Source organism: Macaca nemestrina, chromosome 19 (genome assembly GCF_043159975.1).
Source record: "Macaca nemestrina isolate mMacNem1 chromosome 19, mMacNem.hap1, whole genome shotgun sequence".
Classification (NCBI taxonomy): Eukaryota; Metazoa; Chordata; class Mammalia; order Primates; family Cercopithecidae; genus Macaca; species Macaca nemestrina.
In genome coordinates, this window is record NC_092143.1 from 58,277,342 (window position 1) to 58,298,369 (window position 21,028).

Genomic DNA, 21,028 nt, shown 5'->3' on the forward strand with positions numbered 1-21,028 from the left:
GTTACATAAAAAAATCTAAAGGTAGTAGTTACTCTTACAGAATGGTGGTGTGGGGAGCTCTGTGCAACTGTTCCCCGGAGAATCAATCATAATGGCAAAAAAATATTTTAAAAATTACCCAGGTAAGAGTATCTGGAAATTCGCCCTAAGGGCATATAACAAATGAAGAAACAGTTATTCAAAAATTCTGCTAAATCTTGGAAACTACTGCAAGAATCTGTGTCACTTAAGTTCTGATCCATCCATTCCATCCTATAGATTCATGTGAGGGAAGCTCCTCTCCAGGCAATTTTGGCCAAAAAGTATGGAGAGGGACAGGAGTGGGAGTTGTGGGGGCATGATTTCTCCTCTCTCAATTCCCAGTTAATTGACACAGTAATCAATGGGAGAGGAAGAGGCAGGTCTGCAGCATTTCTCATTCCTTCCAGCTTCGAATTCCAAAGGCTAAATACCTGGCAAGTACAACCAAGAGGTCAAGGGCTCCTTTCTTTTGGGCAGCGGCCACTCTAGGGTGGTGGCTCCACCCCATGAGTGACAGGCCAAGAATACTAGGGCCTTTGCCCCACCTCATTCATAGGGTGGATGTTTCATTCCAGAAGAGGCAAGCTGAGTAACCCCACCCAGTGCTCTGCTACTAAAGCAAAAATGTTACTTCTGTCCCCATCTGGAGCAGTGACTCTAGATTTTGTACAGGCAAAGAGGAAGACGGTAAGAACAGAGAGTTTCTACAGTCTCCCTAAAGCAACCATTTAGTATAGAGTATAGGGAAGTTTGTGCCTAAGAGTGATCTTGAAACCAATGGAGATTTTGGTCATGAGCAATTTAGAGGAGACTGGTAGCTTTATGAACGTAACAAGCTAAAAAGTAAATCAACTAACGTACCAGAGAGAACCAGGGAAAGAGATAAATAAGAGGCGCTCCCTTGGGACCTGAACCACCTCAAAAACTGGCCTAAAAAACACACTGCAAAGGAACTGAAATTTAATTTTATCAGACTATGGAGCAATTTATGCCCAGCACATTGTTGAAAACAATAAAGCAATCAGGCAGCAATTAATGAACCTAAGGTCTGGGTGTGATAGGAAAGCAGATTATAAAATCTTGAGCAGTGATTATTATCTTAATAATTTTATCCCCATTGCTTATCAAGGAAATAGTAGACTTAGAAACAGGTTCACAATGGCAAATGTAATTTTACTGTGAATGGCAAATGTAATTTTACTGTGACCATTGAAAACCTAATTCATAAATGGCAAATGTAATTTTACTGTGACCATTGAAAACCTAATATAAATTAATTTATGACTGGCAAATGTAATTTTACTGTGACCACTGAAAACCTAATATAAATTAATTATCCCATTCCCCAAACCAAATATAAACAAACTCCTAAAAATTATGGTATATAATGATAAAATAAAGGTACAATTAAAAGAAATACTCTCCATCTCTGAGGAAAATATACTTTAAGTAATTACTACATTTCACTTAGCTATTCATAATAGCTTAACAGAGAGAGATCAGGGAAAAGGGAAGGTCCATGGTGACTGTGCTGATGACCAAGGCTGTGCCTCTTAATGCTGCAGAGAAAGTAGCTTCACTAAAATAATACAGTCAAATCGCTAACCAAATTAGTAAAAAGACAACAATAAAAACAATTCCTGAAGGAAGAGAGTAGCAGTATACATGGATGCCATAAGATATAACCTATAATATCCACTTGCAAAAAGAATGAGAGAGAGAGAGAGATACAGATAGGCAAAGAAACTGGAAAGAATGACTCAGTCTAGAAAACAATCAGACAAGAAAATCTTCTATGAAATGTTTGATGTTGGATTTAACAGAAAAGGTTTTTGAAGTAGGCATTTTAAATATCTTTAAATATCTAAAGTAAACCATGTTTACATATATTAAGGAAGGTATAATGACAGTGTCTCATCAAATACAGAACATCAATAAAGAGAGAGTGACAACGAAAAAGAGTGAGATGGAAATTCTGCATTGAAAGGTAAAATAATGAAAATGAAAATTTCATTAAGAGGGGCACAACAGTAAATTTGAACTAGCAGATGAAGGTATCAGTAAACTTTAAGATACAGTAATAGAGATTATGCATTCCAAAGAAGGGAAGAAATAATTTAAATAAGGAACAGACATCATAGATATGTGGGGTACAAGTACTACTATGGGTAGTAGAAGTGATAAGAGAGAGGAAAAGGAGAATAAAATAATAATAAAAAATGTTTAACTTTCTAAATTTGATGAAAAACTACCTACAAAGTTCAACAAATGTTAAGCAGGATAAATGCAAAGTGATTCATACCCAGACACATTCTGGTAAAAATGCTGAAAGCCAAGGAGAAAATTCTGAAAACAACAAGAGAAAAATGACTTATCATGTATAAGAGAACTATAATAATATTAACAGCTTGCTTCTCATCAACCCAAAACTCAGTGAAGAAAAAAATCATATACGATAACATTAAAAGAACAAAATAGTAAGGAATAAATTTAATAAAAATATAACACTTATACTCTGAAAACTAAAAACCACTATTGAAAGAAATTAAAGATCTAAATAAGTGGAAACTCATCCTCTGTGGACAGATCAGAGGACTTGGTATTGTTAAGCAATGATGACACTCCCTAAAGAGATTTATAGATTCAAGGCAATTCCTATCAAAATTCCATCTGGCTTCTTGATAAAAATTGGCACACTTATCTTAAAATTCTTATGGAAATTCAGGGACCCAGAATAGACAAAACCATCTTGAAAAAGAAAAGCCAAATTGCAAAACTCACACTTATAAAAATCTGAAGGGAAAAATTTTAAATATAAAAAGATTAGAATACTTTGGAGGATATTCATATATTATTAATGTAGGGAATATATTCTTTAACTAGACTGAAAAACCCAAATCATAAAGAAAAAGCTCACTTTTTTTTTGTATAGCTGCTAATAACTTCAAAAAAAGACAAACGACAACAATCTTTTGGAAAATACCGTGTAAAATGCCCCAAACTGCTTTATTACTGTAACTTTTAACCCTCATCGTGCTCTTCTCTCTGACCTCGCTAGCATGTTAACTTGCTCCTACCATGACCATTCTTGAACTTGTGACCCGCTGTGTCTACTCAACCCTTTACTTTTACCCAGTCCATTGTTCTTTCTTCATTCCCCTCCTTTTCAAGTTCAGCTTTTCTGGTCCATCACGTCAACAAGATTCTTGCCCTTCCTGTCTTTTGAATACATCCATATGGCTAAAGCTCAATCTGTTGTGGATGGTTCCATTCTACAGCCAACATTTTTGGAAAAATTTAAGCAGAGAGGTTTGTTAATAAAGCATTCAATTTCAGGGCCCTTATCACTCTCTAAGGTAGCCTGATGTGCTTCTTTCAGTGAACCTGCTTTCTCACTCTTCAGTTGCTATTTCAAACTTCACTCTCTTTTCAGTTGCTATTTCAAACTTTATTCTCTTCTGCTCAAGCTTCTTACCTTCCTCCCTACCCTCATCCTACCTATCACTACCAGTACATGATCCTGATATCTATTTTCGTGGGGCGGGGGGGGGGGGGGAAGAACCTGTGGTGATGAGACAGGAATGCCCTAGATTTTCCACTAGGAAACTTCACATACATTTACCCACTTTCTTCCTCTCTTCCAGTTTTTCTGGAAGCAGTCCTCTGTCCCCTTTCCACGAAAAAATATCTCCACCAGTGCCTCAATAACCATCTATTCCACCCCTGCCTTCAGGGATCATTACAGTAAGCCACCAATTTCTATTTTTATCTTGATTACTTAATTGCTCCCTCTCATAGGGCCTCTATCACTTTGATCTCTAAACATATTAAATCCTTTGCCACATGAAAAAATAAACCAAACAAAACCTCATCTCTCTCCTTAACATGTTGTTCCAGTTACCCCTATGCCTGCTCCACTTTCAGGCAAATTTACTAAAAAGACAAGTCTGCATTCTCAACTTCTTTCTTCTCTAACTTACATCTTATTTAACTCCAACCTAGATTTCTCCTGAACAAATAAATGAAATGGTTCTCAAAAAATATGCTAATTATAAAGGAGATAAAATTATCATTCTTACAAGTGATATATTTATATGAAAAACTCAATAATATCAAATAAAAACTTACAATTATCAAAAATTGAGTAAAATGGTCTAAGAAAAAAATAGCTTTCACATACACTAAACACAAGGATATTACAAAATAAAATACCCCATGTATTATAGCAATTTTAAAAAGAACAGTGGCCTCAAAATACTCAGCAAAAAATTTGAGATCTAATGCTCCATTTCGTTGTTCATGTCACACGTTACATTTTCATGTTCTTTGTAGGGGAATGTGAAAGAGTTCTATGAAATATTCTCCTTCCAGTCTATTCAGAAACCACTCCAAACCAGTTTTTCACCCCGAGAATGCTACCAAAATTGTGCCTGTCAAGATCACCAGTGAATCACATAGGTGAAATTGACAGTAAACCTGCAATCACCATCTTACTCAATACATGAGTAATACTCAATAATCTCTATCACTCCATCTTCAAATTTGCCTATTCTTTCATTTGCCAGTTCAAATTTATTACTGCGGCTCTAATGAAATTTTCATTTTATTCTACTCTTCAACCCAGAATTTCCATTTGATTCCTTCTCATTGTCACTATTCTTTATTGATGATGTGTATTTGGTGTGACACTGTCATTATACATTCCTTAATTTATGTAAGCATGGTTTCCTTTAGATATCTGAAGATAATTACAATGCCTCCTTTGTAGTCTTTTTCTGTTCAATCTAACATTAGAGCATTTCATAGAAGATTTTCTTGCCTGACTGTTTTCTAGACTCCTGAGTCATTCTTTCCTATTTCTTGGCATATATATGTATCTCTCCCTCTCTCTGTCTCTCTTTTGAAAAGTGGATATCTTAGACTATATTTTGTAGCATTTCTATATACTGTTACCCTCCCCTGCCTTCTTCAAGTCTTAGTTTTATGGTTGTCTTTTTATTAACTTGGTTAGAGATTTGGCTATATTATTTTAGTGAAGCAACTTTCCCTACAGCACAAAGAGGCACAGCCTTGGCCATGAGCACAGTCACCCTGGAACTCCCCTTTTCCCTGATCCCTCTGTTAAACTATTATGAATAGCTAAGTGAAGTGTAGTAATTACTTAAAGTATATTTTCCTCAGAGACAGAGAGTATTCCTTGCCTCTCCTAAAAAATAAATCATGCCCTCCTTCCTAAATACTCAGTTCCTAAATAGCATTGGAAGTGTATTCAATGATACAATTCTAGTTTTATGCTACCCCACTTCACTGATGATTACTTTTCCGATTCTTCTGTAAGCTCATTCTCTTTTATTCAGCCATTAAAATTTGGAAATCTCAGACTTAAGCCCTCTTCTAAATCTATTCTATAGCCCTTTGTGTTTATAAAAATCCATGGTTTTAATTAACAGGCATACATCAATGGTTCCCAATTCCTTTTAACTCCACCTTAGAAGTTTAACCTCCAGACCTGTAGAGCCAATTACTTATTCATTATTTCCACATAGATTTCTCAAATGCACCTCAGATGCAGCATGTCCAAAATGGAAAACATGCTGTCTTCTCCATTTGTGCTACTAAAACAAAACACTCAAGACTGGGTAATTTATAGAGAACAGAAATGTATTTTCTCACAGTTCTAGGGGCTGTGAGATCCAAGATCAAGGCACCAGTAGAGTTGATATCTGGTAAAGGATATTCTATGATTCCAAAATGGCACCATGTTGCTGTGTCCTCACTTGTTATAAGAGAAAGAAAGTCCAGGCAGGTCTCTGAAATCTCTTCTATAAGGGTTTAATCCCATTCACAAGGGCAAAGTCCTCATGACTTAATCACTTCTCAAAAGGCCCCACACCTCTTAGTAACATCAGCTTGGAGTTCAAGTTCCACCATTTAAATCCTGGAGGGATACTTACATTCAAACCATAGTACATATTCTTCCAGCTTTACCTATCTCAGTTAATGGCACCACTATCCATCTCCTGGGCTAGCAATACACTGAAGCTGAGTCAGGGAAAACAATGTAGTTATAGTTCACAGGAAGGGAATAGGAGAATAGAGTATCATAGAGAGAAAATTCCGAAGTTCTTAAGCTGAATGTTTTTTAAAATTATCATGATTTTTTTGAGAGACAGAGTCTCATTATGTTGCCCAGGCTGGTCTCCAACTATGGGGCTCAAGTCATCCTTTCCCCTTGGCCTCCCAAAGTGCTAGGATTACAGGCATGAGCCAATGTGCTGGGCCATCAGCTGAATGCTGATCAGCCCACAAGTGTGAGAAAATTACCAGAGGTTGGGCAATAACCACCTGAAATGAATAGAGGTAACAGTGCTTATACAGGGCCAGGAACAGCGCCTGTTCTCATTAGTCAGACTGGAAAATCATATGCCTCAGTGGTGGGGAAGACTTCACTATAGACTGAGCACTAATCTGGTTCTGTCTAAGATATCATAAGATTCCAAAGTATCATATCATTTCCAAAACTTCAACTGCATCAAATTCATTCATGTGCCAGCTCAGAAGCTCTTTTTTCTGTTCTTCAAATTTGTATTTCCAGGGGGCTTTGTGCATGTTCACTACTTCTAATGTTGTTTCTCTTGCTAGACTATAAGCTTAGAGAAGGCAGGACTCACAATGATCTCATGTAACATAGTATCTCCAATGTCTAGAACCTTGCATAGCCCATCATACAATTTCAATTGATATTTGTAAAATAAGTATATTCTTTTGAATCAACTCAACTTTATTAACAGACACTGTTCCGATCATTTTCAATCTATTTTAGTAACACATAAAGAGTCATGTTCTCTGAACTGTCACACGGGGGTCTCTTTTTTTAAACTGCCAAATCTTTCCTATGTCTAGTTATTGATTTCTGTCCTTTCCTTCTAAGAGGGTGAAGTCAGTAGGTGTTGGATCACTCATAGACATTGAGACGGCTTCCATCAGAAACTCTGTTGGATCCTGCACAAATCTTTCATTCGCAAATAAACAATCAGGAAAAAGTACATGTTTATGTTTACTCTAGATGACATTTGTCCAAGTTGAGGTTGGCAGTTGTGAGGAGCCGAGATTGATTCTTCAACAAATAACATTTTACCCATATATTTGGTGATATATCATTGAGGTGGAGCCTTTCTTCGGCTAGCAGGTCAGCTAGGCTTTAGCTAGAATGCAAGACAACTCCATAGCAAGCTCAGCCTGGAAACATTTTCTGCAATGGGATCTTGCTGTTATAGAGGCTAAATCCTGATGAACACTCCCAGAAAGCAAGAATGATATTGAGATGTGCTCCTCCTGACTGCTCCACCCTTGCCTCCAGCCCCCATCACTCAGAGCTAGTTCTGGGCAGGAAAAATCAGCAGTCCCTTCTAGTCAGAACCCACAGAGTTTCCTCCTGAGACAGTCACTCCCACCCATCATCCCTCTGGTTAATCTAATCTCACCTTCATTATCTCCTGCAGAAACTCCTCACAGTTTTTGGCATCTGGATGGCATTCTTCCCCTAGGTTCCATGACTGATAAAGAAATATATTAATGGGGAAAAGCCAATGTCACTTGAATGAGGAATTGGAAGTGGTGAGGGGAATTATATATGCATATTTATACTAACGCTTTAATCCAGAGGTTCAAACGTCATTACACTGTTGATTTCCTGCTTAGAATTGATTCTTTTATTCCTTTACAATGAACTTTAACAAATTTTACAACTGGAATCACAGTATTTTCTCGGGCAACTATATTTTTTGAATAGGGTTTAATAACTACTGGGAGTTCTAAAAATGACTTTATAAGTGAAATCAGTTTTCTTTTCTCTAACTTTGACCCTAATTTAGGGGAGACTCACTGTATGACACCTGTTCATAATGATCAGTGGTGACCCTGGCCTTAGAATGCTCCTTACTAAAAGAACAGGCACTAATGTGTAATCTACCACATGCATGATTCTCTCCCTCAAACTGTCTCTTTTTCATATTTAGGACAAAGCAAATGTTAAGTCATTTATCATTCCTGGATAAACAGGCAGCTAAGAATTACACAGACATATATTATTAAGTAAATTATGTAAGAGAACAAAAAGAGAATTATGTAAATATTAGAGGGCAATATTAAGTATTTAGTAATCCAATATGCTAGTGATAGTGGATTATACATGGCCAAAGATACCCTTCCAGGCTATGAAGCTGCTGCTTAGTAGCCTGTACAAAAGAGAAAGAAAGTGGTTTAATGCACAGAACAGTATGTTATTCAGGTTAAGCGATTTTGTGTTTCTCTATTAACTGCCTTATGCATGGACTAGAATCGGCTCTGTTTGCTGGATTGCCTATTATGTGCAATTACTTCAAAATCTCTAATTAATTGAGTCTATAGTTATTTTACATACACTGAAGCAGATACCCATGAACAGGATTTGATGTTAAATATCAGTTAGCTAAGAAATGAATAATATATAGGTAAAATTACTTTCCTCCATAAAGAAATTCCATCTTATTAAATAAATTATATATACCTCCGTACCCTCCATGAAGCCCAAATGGTGAGAATGAAAATATTCAAGCATGATTGGCCAGAATATCTTTGGCTATGTATGATTTACTATCACCAGTAAGTGACTTAGGCAAGAAGAAATAATGGATCTTCTAAGTACTTTAAGATATGCTTTCAGACTCAGCGAAAAAGCCAAAGTGTCAGCTCCATTAAAATAATTACATTTCAAACACACTTACTTTTATCTAAAGGCTTAAGATACTAGTATTTTTCATATAGTTAATACTTTTGAATTTTATAATCTTTTAAGTAAATTGACATTTCATTATATAAACTATTGGTAGAATAAAATAACAGTATAATTTTTAAATCAATATATACAGTACATAGAGCAATCTCTAAGAGGAGCCTGAGTTATCGAAAATGTATGAGCTATTTCCACAGAGGAAAAAGACGGAAAGCCCATTCGCATTTGCATTTATAAAGGCTGCAAGACTTCTTTAAATATATACACTGACGCCAACAGAGCCATCAGAAATCAATAAATCACATTCTCCTGTGCTGTAAAACGTCTGACACATACATCCATTTTCCTAGTCCAAAATTCTCCGCAAAAGGGACTGTGTAAATGTTCCATTTTAGTTTAATGACATTCTCCACAGTTAAAATCATGTGCATTATTGCCAGTGAGTGCAGAACCGGAGGAACACAAAGCTAGATAGGATTTTAAAGAGCATACACAGTACCTACCCTTCAGTGGCTAGTTATTTAACAGACCATAGACAACATAGATATAATGCGAAAAGAATTGAGAGTTTAGTAAAAATTGACTAAAATGCTGCGATTACCATTTGGACAAAAAAAAAATAGTAGGCATAACTTATTCAGAAGCAGGTGGGGGACAGTCTTATAAATATTTGCAGAGATAGCCCCGTCAGCCCTGATAGCACCACATAGAGGGAGTCAGAGAAGAACATCAAGCAAAAATGGTATCGATGACAGAAATGACAACAACCTATTCATCAGTGAGGTTCAATTTGAAAGTGTAATAAAAACTTTAATAGGACTCCACTTTAGTTGACATTCCACCAGCTGCCATATATTTTTTAAAAGGTCACAACATTGTTCTATGTAGACACAGTTTATAAAGTACAAATTCTTAAAGAAAGGAGAGATCTGCTATGTATAATCGAGGAGGTTCTAAAAATTCTCCAAGCACATCTTGCAGAGAGCTATGCACAAAGGCATGTCTGGCTACAAACCCGAGCAGTGAATTTATTAAGCCAATATTCCCATATGGGGGATTGAGGGAAGAACTACTTGTAATTCTACCTATCTGCTACCACTGACCAATCCTGCTCTGACTTCTTGGTTTCTCTGTATTTCATCTCTGAACCAAAATGCTGTGGTCAAGAAGATGACTTTGACCCATGTGTTTGCCTAAACCTGATCATATCAAAAGTGTGTTACTCTAGTACCCCATAACACTTCATTGATCAACACACTTTCCTTCCTTCCAACCTATATTTTCCTCTCCGCTCAGTCGGCCCAGCTCCTCCAACCTTACTTTCCTTCCTATGCTGCCTGAAACTCATAATCAACCACATCTAATCAGTCAACAAGAACCTTACAAGTCTCCTAAAATCCTTCAACTCCTTCAAATTTGAGCCTTTGTAAATCTCTACTTTTACAAAGTCTAACTTCTGGCACATGTGTAGCCAAGATAAATGCATAAAGATTTAGCATTGCTGGGGTGAAAAACATAAATAGACCAACTGTGTCCACTGCCATCTCTTCTCAAATGTGCCCTCAATGATTCTCAGCAACCACTTTTTTCTGCAGGATGAAATTCTCTATGAAAATCCACCAAGCCACTTTTCATGACCTTTTTACTCTCCTGAAATCCCTGATCCTCTAGTTTCTTAGCAGACGCTTAGATACAGCACCATGCAGGTGAAAACTTTCACTTCCTACTGCATTTTCCATATTTACTTATTTTTTACTCTTTCTTTCCTGCTTCCCTCTGATCTCAGAAATCAATACCCTTTTTCTTTTTCTTAAATAAGCTTTATGTCCAATTTAAGTCAATTCTTTCTTATGTATTCTAAAACTTTTGTCAGTAAATCAAATCGTCTCTCTTCCATCTTAAATTTCTCCAATTAACTGCCTCAATTTTAAGCCAAAAGCATGTTTAAGTCTACCCCAGCTTTAAAATATTACCAATCTTTTGCTATTCTCAAATGCACAATAAACATAATGCCAAAAACATATATTCAGCACCTCCTTCTCCCCCAAATTCAATTGCCAAGTTTGGATGACTACTTCCAAAATCTCCAATATGGACTGAATTGTGCCTCCACAAAATTCACATATTGAAGCCTTAACCTCAACATGATTTTCTTTGGAGATAAGGCTCTTAAAGAGGTAATTAAGGTTAAATGAGGTCATAATAGCAAGGCCCTAGGCCAAGAGGCCAAGTAGAGAGGCCTCAGGAGAATCCCACCATACTGGCACCTTTATCTTAAACTTCAAGCCTCAAGAACTGTGAGAAAATAAACTTCTGTTGTAAGCCACTGGGGCTGTAGAATTTTGTAATGGCAGTGTGAGTAGACTGATAAACAGTTATTTTCTATTCTATAGTATCTGTGGCTAAGGTTCTTACATTTATTAGACAAGTTAAATTAGCTTGCTGAGTAATTTCCCAGTCTATATTCACTCAATCACCACTTTGGGAAACCTTTACTGAGCACCTACTATGTGCTAGGCAAAATGAGGAGGAGAAACAAAGGACTGTCCTGAGGCCATTATTCCAATGAGGAAACAAACACATGAACAAGTTAATTAGAGACTATAGGGAGTGCCAGGAAGGAAATAAACAGAAAAATAAGTCAAGAAACTACTAAAGAAGGTGTTTTAGGTGGGAGGGGAGGCAAGAAAAGCTTTTTGTGAAAAGCTTGTGGGGGATGAGAAGGAGCTGGTCTTGCTAAAGGCATCCCTGTCAGGAAAGCATCCCTGCAGAACTATTAGGAAGCACAGAAGCTAAGACACAGAAAAGGCTTGGGTTTGAGAAAGAGGAAGGAGGGTATGGCTAACCCCCAGAGCAAGGTGGGGAGTCTGGGACTCCTCCTCCTCTGCTCTACGCTTCAGTCCCTCATCACAGCTCTTTTTCAAACACATAAATACATGTATGCCATGTACCAATGTAAAATCCTGGTATGTTCTACATAGCTTACTGACATTTGAAGCCTTTTAGAAAAATGCTTGTTCTAACCTACCTTTGTAGCCTCAATTTACTCACATTATATCCCAGCCATTTCAAATTATGTGTTGACAGACAAAAAGTACTTTTCTGCCTTTGCATCGTGGGGACAAGGAACATCATGTGGAGAAAAAGGATGAGCTGGGAGTCGGACAAACCTGTGTTTCCATTCTCACTCCCATGGTTTTACTTGGAGAAAGTTGGGTTAGACCTTTTTCCTCCCCAACCCTCAGCTTCTACATATAGAAAGTGGGGTTGATAATACTGTTTAGAACATTATGGTAAGAACTGCTGATAATATATGCAGAAGACCCAGCATTATCCCTCATCATCATTACTGGCACATATCCTCTACTGGAATCCCTCCACATTTCTTTACCTGATAACCTTCCTGTATCTTTCCAGACCCAGCCCAAATGACACCTCCCCTTTCAAGCCTTCTCTAAATCTTTTTTTTTTTTTTTTTTTTGAGACAGAGTCTCACTCTGTCGCCCAGGCTGGAGTGCAGTGGCGTGGTCTCGGCTCACTGCAAGCTCCGCCTCCTGGGTTCATGCCATTCTCCTGCCCCAGCCTCCTGAGTAGCAGCTGGGACTACAGGCGCCGCCACCAGGCCCTGCTAATTTTTTGTATTTTTAGTAGAGACGGGGTTTCACCGTGTTCGCCAGGATGGTCTCGATCTCCTGACCTCTTGATCCACCCGCCTCGGCCTCCCAAAGTGCTGGGATTACAGGCGTGAGCCACCGCGCCCAGCCACCTTACGGACAATGTAATTATCTCCTCTATGTTCCCATAGCATGATACGTATACTACAATCAGAGCACTGTTGTGTAATTATAGGCTTTTACATCTCTTTCTCCCCTCTAGAACAATTCTCTCTTTCAGGACAGGAACTGTAACTTATTAGCAGTTACATCATCAGAGCTAGCAGAGTCTGGTGAATTGTAGGCATTAAATACGCTTTGGTTGAATAAATGAAATGAAATATACATCCCATTCCTACCCCAAACCAGTATAATTTTCTTACACCTCTATTACTCAACTTCCTCACAAGGTCTGCTAGTCAAGAGTCCCAGCAGGCACAAACAGCTCCTTCAAGTTGGAATCATTTGAGGAGAGTAAAGTGATGACTTAAAAAGGTATGGCCCAGGGGCTGCAACACCAGAGGACAGTGCAGTAAACTAGAACTAATAATGGGAGCTAGTGTTTGACATGAATTGTGAGGGGAGGCAGAGCTTATCAGACCACAGGCAGAGAGAGAACTGTATGGAGAGGACATCCTGGTAGGAGCTGGCCAATGAATGAAGACTATGCTGTCATTGCAGGGAGGATATGATGCTCAATCTCACTTTTCTTTCTCTATTCAATCCATTGCTGTGACTTCCCAATAGCTGAACCAAATTAGAATCCAGACAGCCTTCTCTTCCGTCTTCCGAACATTTAGGTATGATGCTTAAAGCATTGTAAGTGTTTAGAGAAGGGGAGAGGGGTGCAGCCATGATCATGACAGTCCAGGAAGGGATCACAGAACAAAGTGGGGTGAGGTAGCATGGAGAGGTGGCCTGGAGAGGAGTTTTAGAGTCCAACCACAGTAAGGAGGGAACCTGCACTGAGGAGTAGCCTGATGTGCAGTGTCAGAAGTCTAACAGGAAGAAGAAAATGTCCAAGCAAGGTGGGTGGCCTGTCATCGAGTCACAGCCTGTGTGCAATGAGGAGATCATCCACATGGGGGCGGTATGGTAGCCAAAATGGAAGACTGTACCTACAAGGCAATAATCAAATATCTAGATATATTAAGAGTAAGATAAGCTGGTTTCTCACTGTCAGAGAAGTAAGAGACATCTGTGGAAAGAGGAAACTAGAATGGACCATGGGGTATTAGATTAGGATTGGAGGTATTAGTGAACTCAGGATTACAAGATAGAGATATCTGGAACTAAATGTAGATATAAATTGTGTTATGTTTATATATTATGTAAATAGGCTCACACACTTTCTTCTACATGATGTTCCTTGTCTCCAAGACAGAGAAGTTAAGGAAGCATTCACACACACATATACAGGTGCATGTACATGGGTATTCATACATATATATAAATGTACTTTTCTGAGATCTCTCTTAGATCTAGGAGCAGCAACATCCTTAACAAAAAAGGGCACACCTTTCATGACATCTTCCACTAATGGGAACCACGGCTCCCTGAAGAAAGGGTTCATTCCTGGACTGGGGCAGAGAAAGTATACTATAAGATCAGAACACTTTAACATGCTTCAAAATAAGGAAGTGATCAAAGAATGACTGATGTTGGGCATGGTGGCTCACACCTGTAATCCCAGCGCTTTGGGAGGTGAATCTGGGGGGACCACCTGAGGACAGGAGTTTAAGACAACCCTTGGCAAGATAGTGAGACCCTATCTCTTAAAAAAAAATAAAAATAAATAAATAATAATGGAGACATGTCAGAGGGCACAGCAGCCAGCTTTAATGGGCTCTTGTGGACCAAATGTGGGACAATTTAAGCATAATAGCCTAGTGAAAAAAGGAAATAATGAAGGCATACATATAGATGCACACACACATGTGTGTCTGTATGTGTTTGTATATGAATTAATACACTGAAAATTTGAAGAGGAACAGGATATTTACACAGTTTAAAAGAACTTCCTCACAAAATACTATTTAATTACAAAAGGGAAAGGAGCAAGTTTACACTGGAAAAGCTTGGCAAATACACTTTAATACAATGATCAAGTGAACAGCACCAGTATTGAGTCAGATCAAAGTTGTGTGCCACCTAACAGGACGCAAGAAGAACGCAGCATAATTTATTTTATTTCTCCCAAAGGTACATAATCTGAATCTGAGTAGGAGACATTATGCAAACTCAAATTGCTTTATAATGTTCAAAAGTGTCAAGGTCATGAATATCATGGAAAGACTAAAGAACTCATCCAAATGAAGGAGACTACAGAGACATAACAACTCAATGCAGTGACAGATTTAGTACTGGATGCTGTTGCTAAACGTGACACTACTGGGACAACTGGCTAAATTTGGATAGAATCTAAGAATTACATGATAATCATCACTGTTAATTTCCTGATTTTCACTGGTTACACTGTGCTTATGTAAGACAACACGTCCTTGTTTATAGAAAAGATACCTTTCAGCCGAGTGCTGTGGCTAAGCCTGTAATCCCAGAACTCTGGGAGGCCGAGGCGGGTGGATCACCTGAGGTCAGGAGTCCAAAACCAGTACGGCCAACATGGCAAAACCCCACTTCTACTAAAAATACAAAAAATTAGCCAGGTGTGGGGGCAGGCAGCCATAGTCCTAGCTACTCAGGAGGCTAAGGAAGGAGAATGGCTTGAACTCGGGAGGTGGACGTTGCAGTGAGCTGAGATCACTCCACTGCACATCTGGATGTAAGGGTAAGACTCTGTCAAAAAAAAAAAGAAAAGAAAATACACCTTTCAAGTCATCATATATTGGGAGAGAAAGTGACACTGGATCATCTGGCTGCAGACTTATTCTCAAACGCCTTCACATTTCTAAAAGTTTATGATTATTTCAACATTTTTTTAAAAAAGATGATGGAGGGCACAGGCCCTCCTGATGCAGTAGTCCACACACAGGCTAGCCTTCTGGAGAAAAGCAGCACAAAGACTGAAGTGTGGGTATGAAGGAACAAATGAAAGATATCTTAGTCTCCAGTGACTTCCCTTTGTACATTTGACACTACTGCTTGTGTATGATTGACACATTGATGATCTCTCATGGATTTGTTATTTTCTATCTATTCTCTGGCTCTTTCCCATCCTCGTTGTTATCCACACTCTCCACAAATACCTGTAATTCTCTGTGATGACTATGCTATCTCCCAATCTCATCAAATCCCATAGCAGACACAATAATCTATGAATATATTATCATTAACTCCATCTTCTACTGTCTTAAAACCTGCATACATAATGACTTTCTGGACATTTCAAATAGTGGAAGCATTTCAATCCAACATGTCAAAAATAAAACTTAATTTCGACTCCTCTTCAACAGGTGCTGTTAATTGCCTACCAAGCATATCCCCTGGTAAAACTTGTAAAAAAACAGATTTTTACAGTATCTCTGACCTCTACCGTAAGTGCACCATTTTACTTCAGGAGATGATGAACACACTCTCTAAGCTCCAAGGACAGGCATATTTGGTTTAGGCCAATTTGTATATTCCATTCCCTTGGCTACAGTCATTGTTTAAGAAATGATCATGTGATCCAAATGGTACCAATAGTGTGACTCTTAGGTATTTTGCTTGAAATACTAGTATTCTCCCCATGCACTGAGGCAAGTGCTCACATCTTGATTCAGGTAGCCATCCTACACAAAGAGATTTGGGTTTAGAAAATATCAGCAAGGCAGAAGATTTTAGGAAGTATTTATTTAAATAATTAAATGGACCTTCAATAATAACTGAGACCTAGGACCAACAACAAGAAGCCCACTCAAACTTCCATCTTCTAATTAACTGAGCCAACAAATGTCCTTTTATGACTTAAAAATCTTTGAGTTGGACTTTCTTTTACTTGCAGTATAATGTATGAAGAATAAACTTAAGTATAAAACTAGATACAGCAATGTGATAAAACTGGGGTAAATTTAAAATATAATCTAAGATAAACAGAACTTTAAAAGACAGAATGAGAAGTACAAATATAGGAAAACAAAACACTCAGAAAGACTGCCTTAACAGCCGGCAGTGTCAAGATAAATGTGAAACTCAGTTCCCATATTTTGAGGATGTAATACTGGAATGAACCCGTTTCACATGGGTCCAGAGTAGGAGGTCCTTTTAGGACTACTTCATACTAGGAAACAGGAGAAACTTGGGGTAGTCAAAGGAGGAAAACAAGAAAGCGAAGAGTTTCAGATTTTGTAAACTATGTGAAGACATAATTGAAATTTTAGGTATTTCCCATAATTGTAGGACCTTCCACTGGCTCTAATAAATCTATGTAATCAAATTCCCATTCCCATGCCATCTCCACTCATTATGGCCATGAAATAATGGTGTTCATCTTCATTTGGACATTTGCAATAAGTTAGACTAAAACAGCAGCAGTTTTGCTAGTTTGTTGCACCAAGTCACCTATCCCTTTCTGCTAGAAAAGAAGGTTGAGTCCACCTTTGACAGGAAGAGCATACTAGCTCTGAATTTCTTGCTATAAAATGCTGACAGGCCCACAGAGCTTCTCTTTCTTAAGTCACTCTAGAAAAAATCTCTAGTTGCCTTCTAGATCTTTAACAATCCCATTTTATAGCTGTCATTTATTCCTATTCATCCTGGTAGAAAATATGTCTGGAATTCATTCCTTCCATTTCCAACTCCAATACCAAGGTCAAACATTTATCTCATACCTCAACTACTGCAACTGTCTCCTAACTAGCCTGTCTGTGTCTTATCTTTTTGCTGTCCAACCCATCATTCACAGAGATACTTGCTCCCAAAAAAGAAAATAAGGACTGCATTTTATGTATCCTTTGGATTCTCTTCCCTTCTCCTATGCCCAGGCATGAGAATACATGTTTAAACTACTTCTTGCATGTCATTTCCCATTTGACAAGTTTTTGATGGTACCTACTGGTGTCAGAAAAAGTTCAGAGTTTAGCCTACAATCAGGCCATCAAGGTTGTAGACCATATTCCCCTTCAGCAGAATAGCCCCCCATTTTCTCCTTTAGGTGGCTCCAGTCATACGGAGATACTAAATCTTCTGGAACACACAAGCAATATGTCTTTGTAAATAGCAGGCCTTTCCTTTGTAAAATTCACTTTTCTTTGGCTCTACTTAAGAAACACCTACCAGTCCTTTAAGGTTCAACTTAAGCATCCTCTCTACTATAAACATCTTCTCCAGTACTACATTCAGATTAAACTTCTTCATCCTCTACATCTTCAAAAGACTTTCTTTATACTTCTATTATGACATTTATGAGATTCTAACTGGTTTTATACTAAACTTGGTAAAACACTTATCCATTTATTAAACTTCTTTTCTAGTAGTGAACAGAGTATTACATTTCCATAAGAAGTTGTTTTCCTCCCTTCTGTTATTCTTCCACAGGATTTATTCTTGTATCCTCCACAAGATCCATTCCTGCATACAGCACACAATATATGCTCAGTAAATATTTTTTGAATAAAATAAGTTTCTCAATGGACTAAGTGTTATTCAAGGACGAGCATCGTGCCTTATTCAATTATATTTCTCATAGCGACTAGAAAAAGCTGAGTAACACAAACTGCTATAGGTTGAAGAAAATATTAGGCTTAGACTCTGGCCACCAATATTTTACTAAAACTAGGACAATCTGTTCTTTTGTCATTACAAAAATATGTATTGAGTACACTGTTGGTATGTTTTGGGGGTTGTGTCCCCTCCAAGCCTCATGTTGAAATGTGACCTCCAATACTGGGAGTGGGCCTAGTGGGAGGTGTTTGGCTCCTGGGGGCACATCTCTCATGAATGTCTTGGTGCTGTCCTCATAGCAGAAAGTGAGTTCTCCCTCTGTGAGTTCAAGAGAGATCTGGTTGTTTACAAGAGTCTGGCACTTCCTTCCTCTCTCTCTTGCTCCCTCCCCTGCCATATGACATGACTTCACCTTCCACCATGAGAATAAGCTTCCTGAGGTCCTCATCAGAAGCAGATGCCAACAGTATGCTTTGTGTATAGCCTGCAAAACCATGAGCCAAACAAGTCTTTTTTCTTTATAAATTACCCAGCCTCAGGCATTCTTATAACAATGCAAATGGACTAACACAGCTGTAGATGCCAAACCTTATTTCTGAAGCTGGACACAGATTTGTAAACTACACCTGTGTTGAAGTGGAGGAAGTTGTTGTATAAGCTAATAAATCAGATCTCTCCCCCAAAAGTTTCTAACCCCTAAATTCTAAGTCACACAAGCTTGTAACTGAAGAGTCATCAGTGGCTCCTTCCTATACCTGCTTCAAGTGTTATTTGACAAAATGTAAAATTGTTACTATTGGAGGACGAGGTGGTGAAGGAGAATGAGGATAAGGATGATGACAGCTGCATTTTTCTCCTCCTCTTTAATTTCAACTCAATCCTCCAAAATCAAGCCCTCATTATACCTTTTGGGAACAACTAAAATTCCTTTAAAACTATTCTACTTTCATGTTTCCCATGCCTGTCATTCTCTTTCAGTACTGTTAGAATAATTTCCTTAAAAAGTAATGGTCTTATTACATCATAGCTCCATTCAAAATCCCTCAATGGCTTTGTATTACAGATGCAGGGAGAACACCATTCAGACTCCTCAGCTTCATATTCAAGCAATATTCCAAAGTCAACTTCCAATCTGTCCTTCCAAAATCACTTGCACCATTCTTCCTACAATCCAGACTTCCACCAAATTAGCTTTTGATTTTGTACCCTTGGACTCTCACTTGGCACTTTTCCATTCATTTAATTCAAATTCTACCTCTGTATCTCAAGGCCCAATTCAAGAATTTTAAATTTGACTCTGATATTTCCTTTCTGCATATAAAAGTGCAATATACTTTGTACTTTTCCCCTCAAGCTTACCTGTTTCTAACTCATATTTTGGTTATTTACAAACATAGTTTATGTATCCAACTACAGTACATTTAATCACTCATTCAATAAGCATTTACTGTCTTGCTATTACTCCAAAGCACCTAGAACATATCATATTCAGGGTAGATATTAAGTAAATGTTGTTGAAAGAGAAAAAACTCCTATTGAAATGAAAATGTACCCAAAATCAAAATAATCTCTTTCCAAATATGAACAATAATCACCACCAAAGAGATACATATATGTTGCTTATCATATTTAAATATGTATGAAAGAAGATGGATAAGTCGGTAGAAAACAGAATCAAATAAAAAGCTAAGAAAACTTATTCAAAGTAATATGGAAATATTGAATGAATTTTGTCCACTTCAATTCATGGATGTACCTATCATCTCAAGACACAAATTCATAAATATACATGCATTAAGTCCATCAATTGAAAATGATACACAGTTTCAGAATTTACTGAAATAAGAATCATAAGGGAATGTTTCATAGACAGCAGTTTATAAATTTTGTGAAATTTAATAAGTTTATGTGATGAAATTTTTTTCCTTTTCCTTCCTAAGCAAACAGCCTTAAAAGATGATTGATGCCTGCTATTATGCATCTATATTTGTATTTCCTTATTTTAGAAGCTTTTCAAAAATATAAAAATATACTTAAAGCATTTCCAGATATATTTTAAAAATGGTAAAAGGTGATTATTTATAGGCAATCATATTCATACTGATAAGACTCTCAGAGAGCAATTGCAAACATAAATTTTAAATGCCTTTTGGAAATAGTTGAGGATGAAAACATTTACATAATTTCTTAGAAACCCTGGCTTTTTATTGCTGCATTTCAATATTCCCTCTGGGCAAAGGAGCAGCTACTCTAAAGATTTATTTGATAATGGAATGCTTGATTTCTTTGTTTTCCCTTTCCAATGTAAGTTTATAGTTTTCACTCTACCACAATGTACCGTATTTTAAAATGTGAATTGGCTCACTATTAAGAATAAAAATGGTTCTGTTTTAGCAGATTAAATAAGCTAATGACAGCAATAAATAAATACACATAAATTACAGAAATATATTATATCTGTATATAAGTCATCTTTGATAACAGCCCTGCCTCTTCATCATAATGTAACTAGTGGCTGATATCAAATGTCTAAAACTTCTACTTACCTGCCTATCCACTTCTGGGAGCAAAAGCAGGAGGTATTGTTGAAAATGCTGAGGTAAAGAAGCAAACGTATGTTTATTTATTAATGCCCTCAAGTTAGTGTTGACAAGAATAGATCCTGGGGTTTCTATGTCAATGTCCTCAGCTTTGGTCCATTTCAAGTGCCCTGTGACGAACAAGCAAGAGGCATGAATTTACTACAGGTAGAGGGAAATGTGTATGTACGTACACACAAACACAGCCATGTATATCTAGTGAACATGTATATTCAATTATATGTTTTTTTCTATCCCTTTTACAAATGGTATTTCAGAAGAGAAATTCCCAAAGCTTCTTCCATTATGTTTCTGTCTGGCTTCAGTTATCTTTAGTTTTCATAATGTATACTTCACTCAATATCTTCTATATTTTTAGCTCAAAGTAGCACCAGGTTCCA

General features: G+C 37.5%; 1 protein-coding gene across 8 annotated transcripts in view; it reads right to left on the reverse strand.

The window, feature by feature from the left end:
- LOC105498445 (ASXL transcriptional regulator 3) overlaps positions 1–21,028 on the reverse strand; it is a 231,035-nt gene that overhangs the window by 98,825 nt on the left and 111,182 nt on the right. For 6 of the 8 annotated variants that reach the window (XR_011616964.1, XR_011616963.1, XM_011770636.3 and 3 more), the window contains exons 6-7: positions 20,595–20,758; positions 7,506–7,577 (exon numbers count right to left, since the gene is read on the reverse strand). Coding sequence is in view for 6 of the 8 variants with exons in the window: in XM_011770636.3 (XP_011768938.2) it covers positions 7,506–7,577; positions 20,595–20,758 (236 nt within the window). In the remaining 2 variants the exon portion in view is untranslated. The remainder of the gene's footprint in view (positions 1–7,505; positions 7,578–20,594; positions 20,759–21,028) is intronic. The other 2 variants (XM_071085476.1, XM_071085474.1) reach the window with 1 other exon arrangement.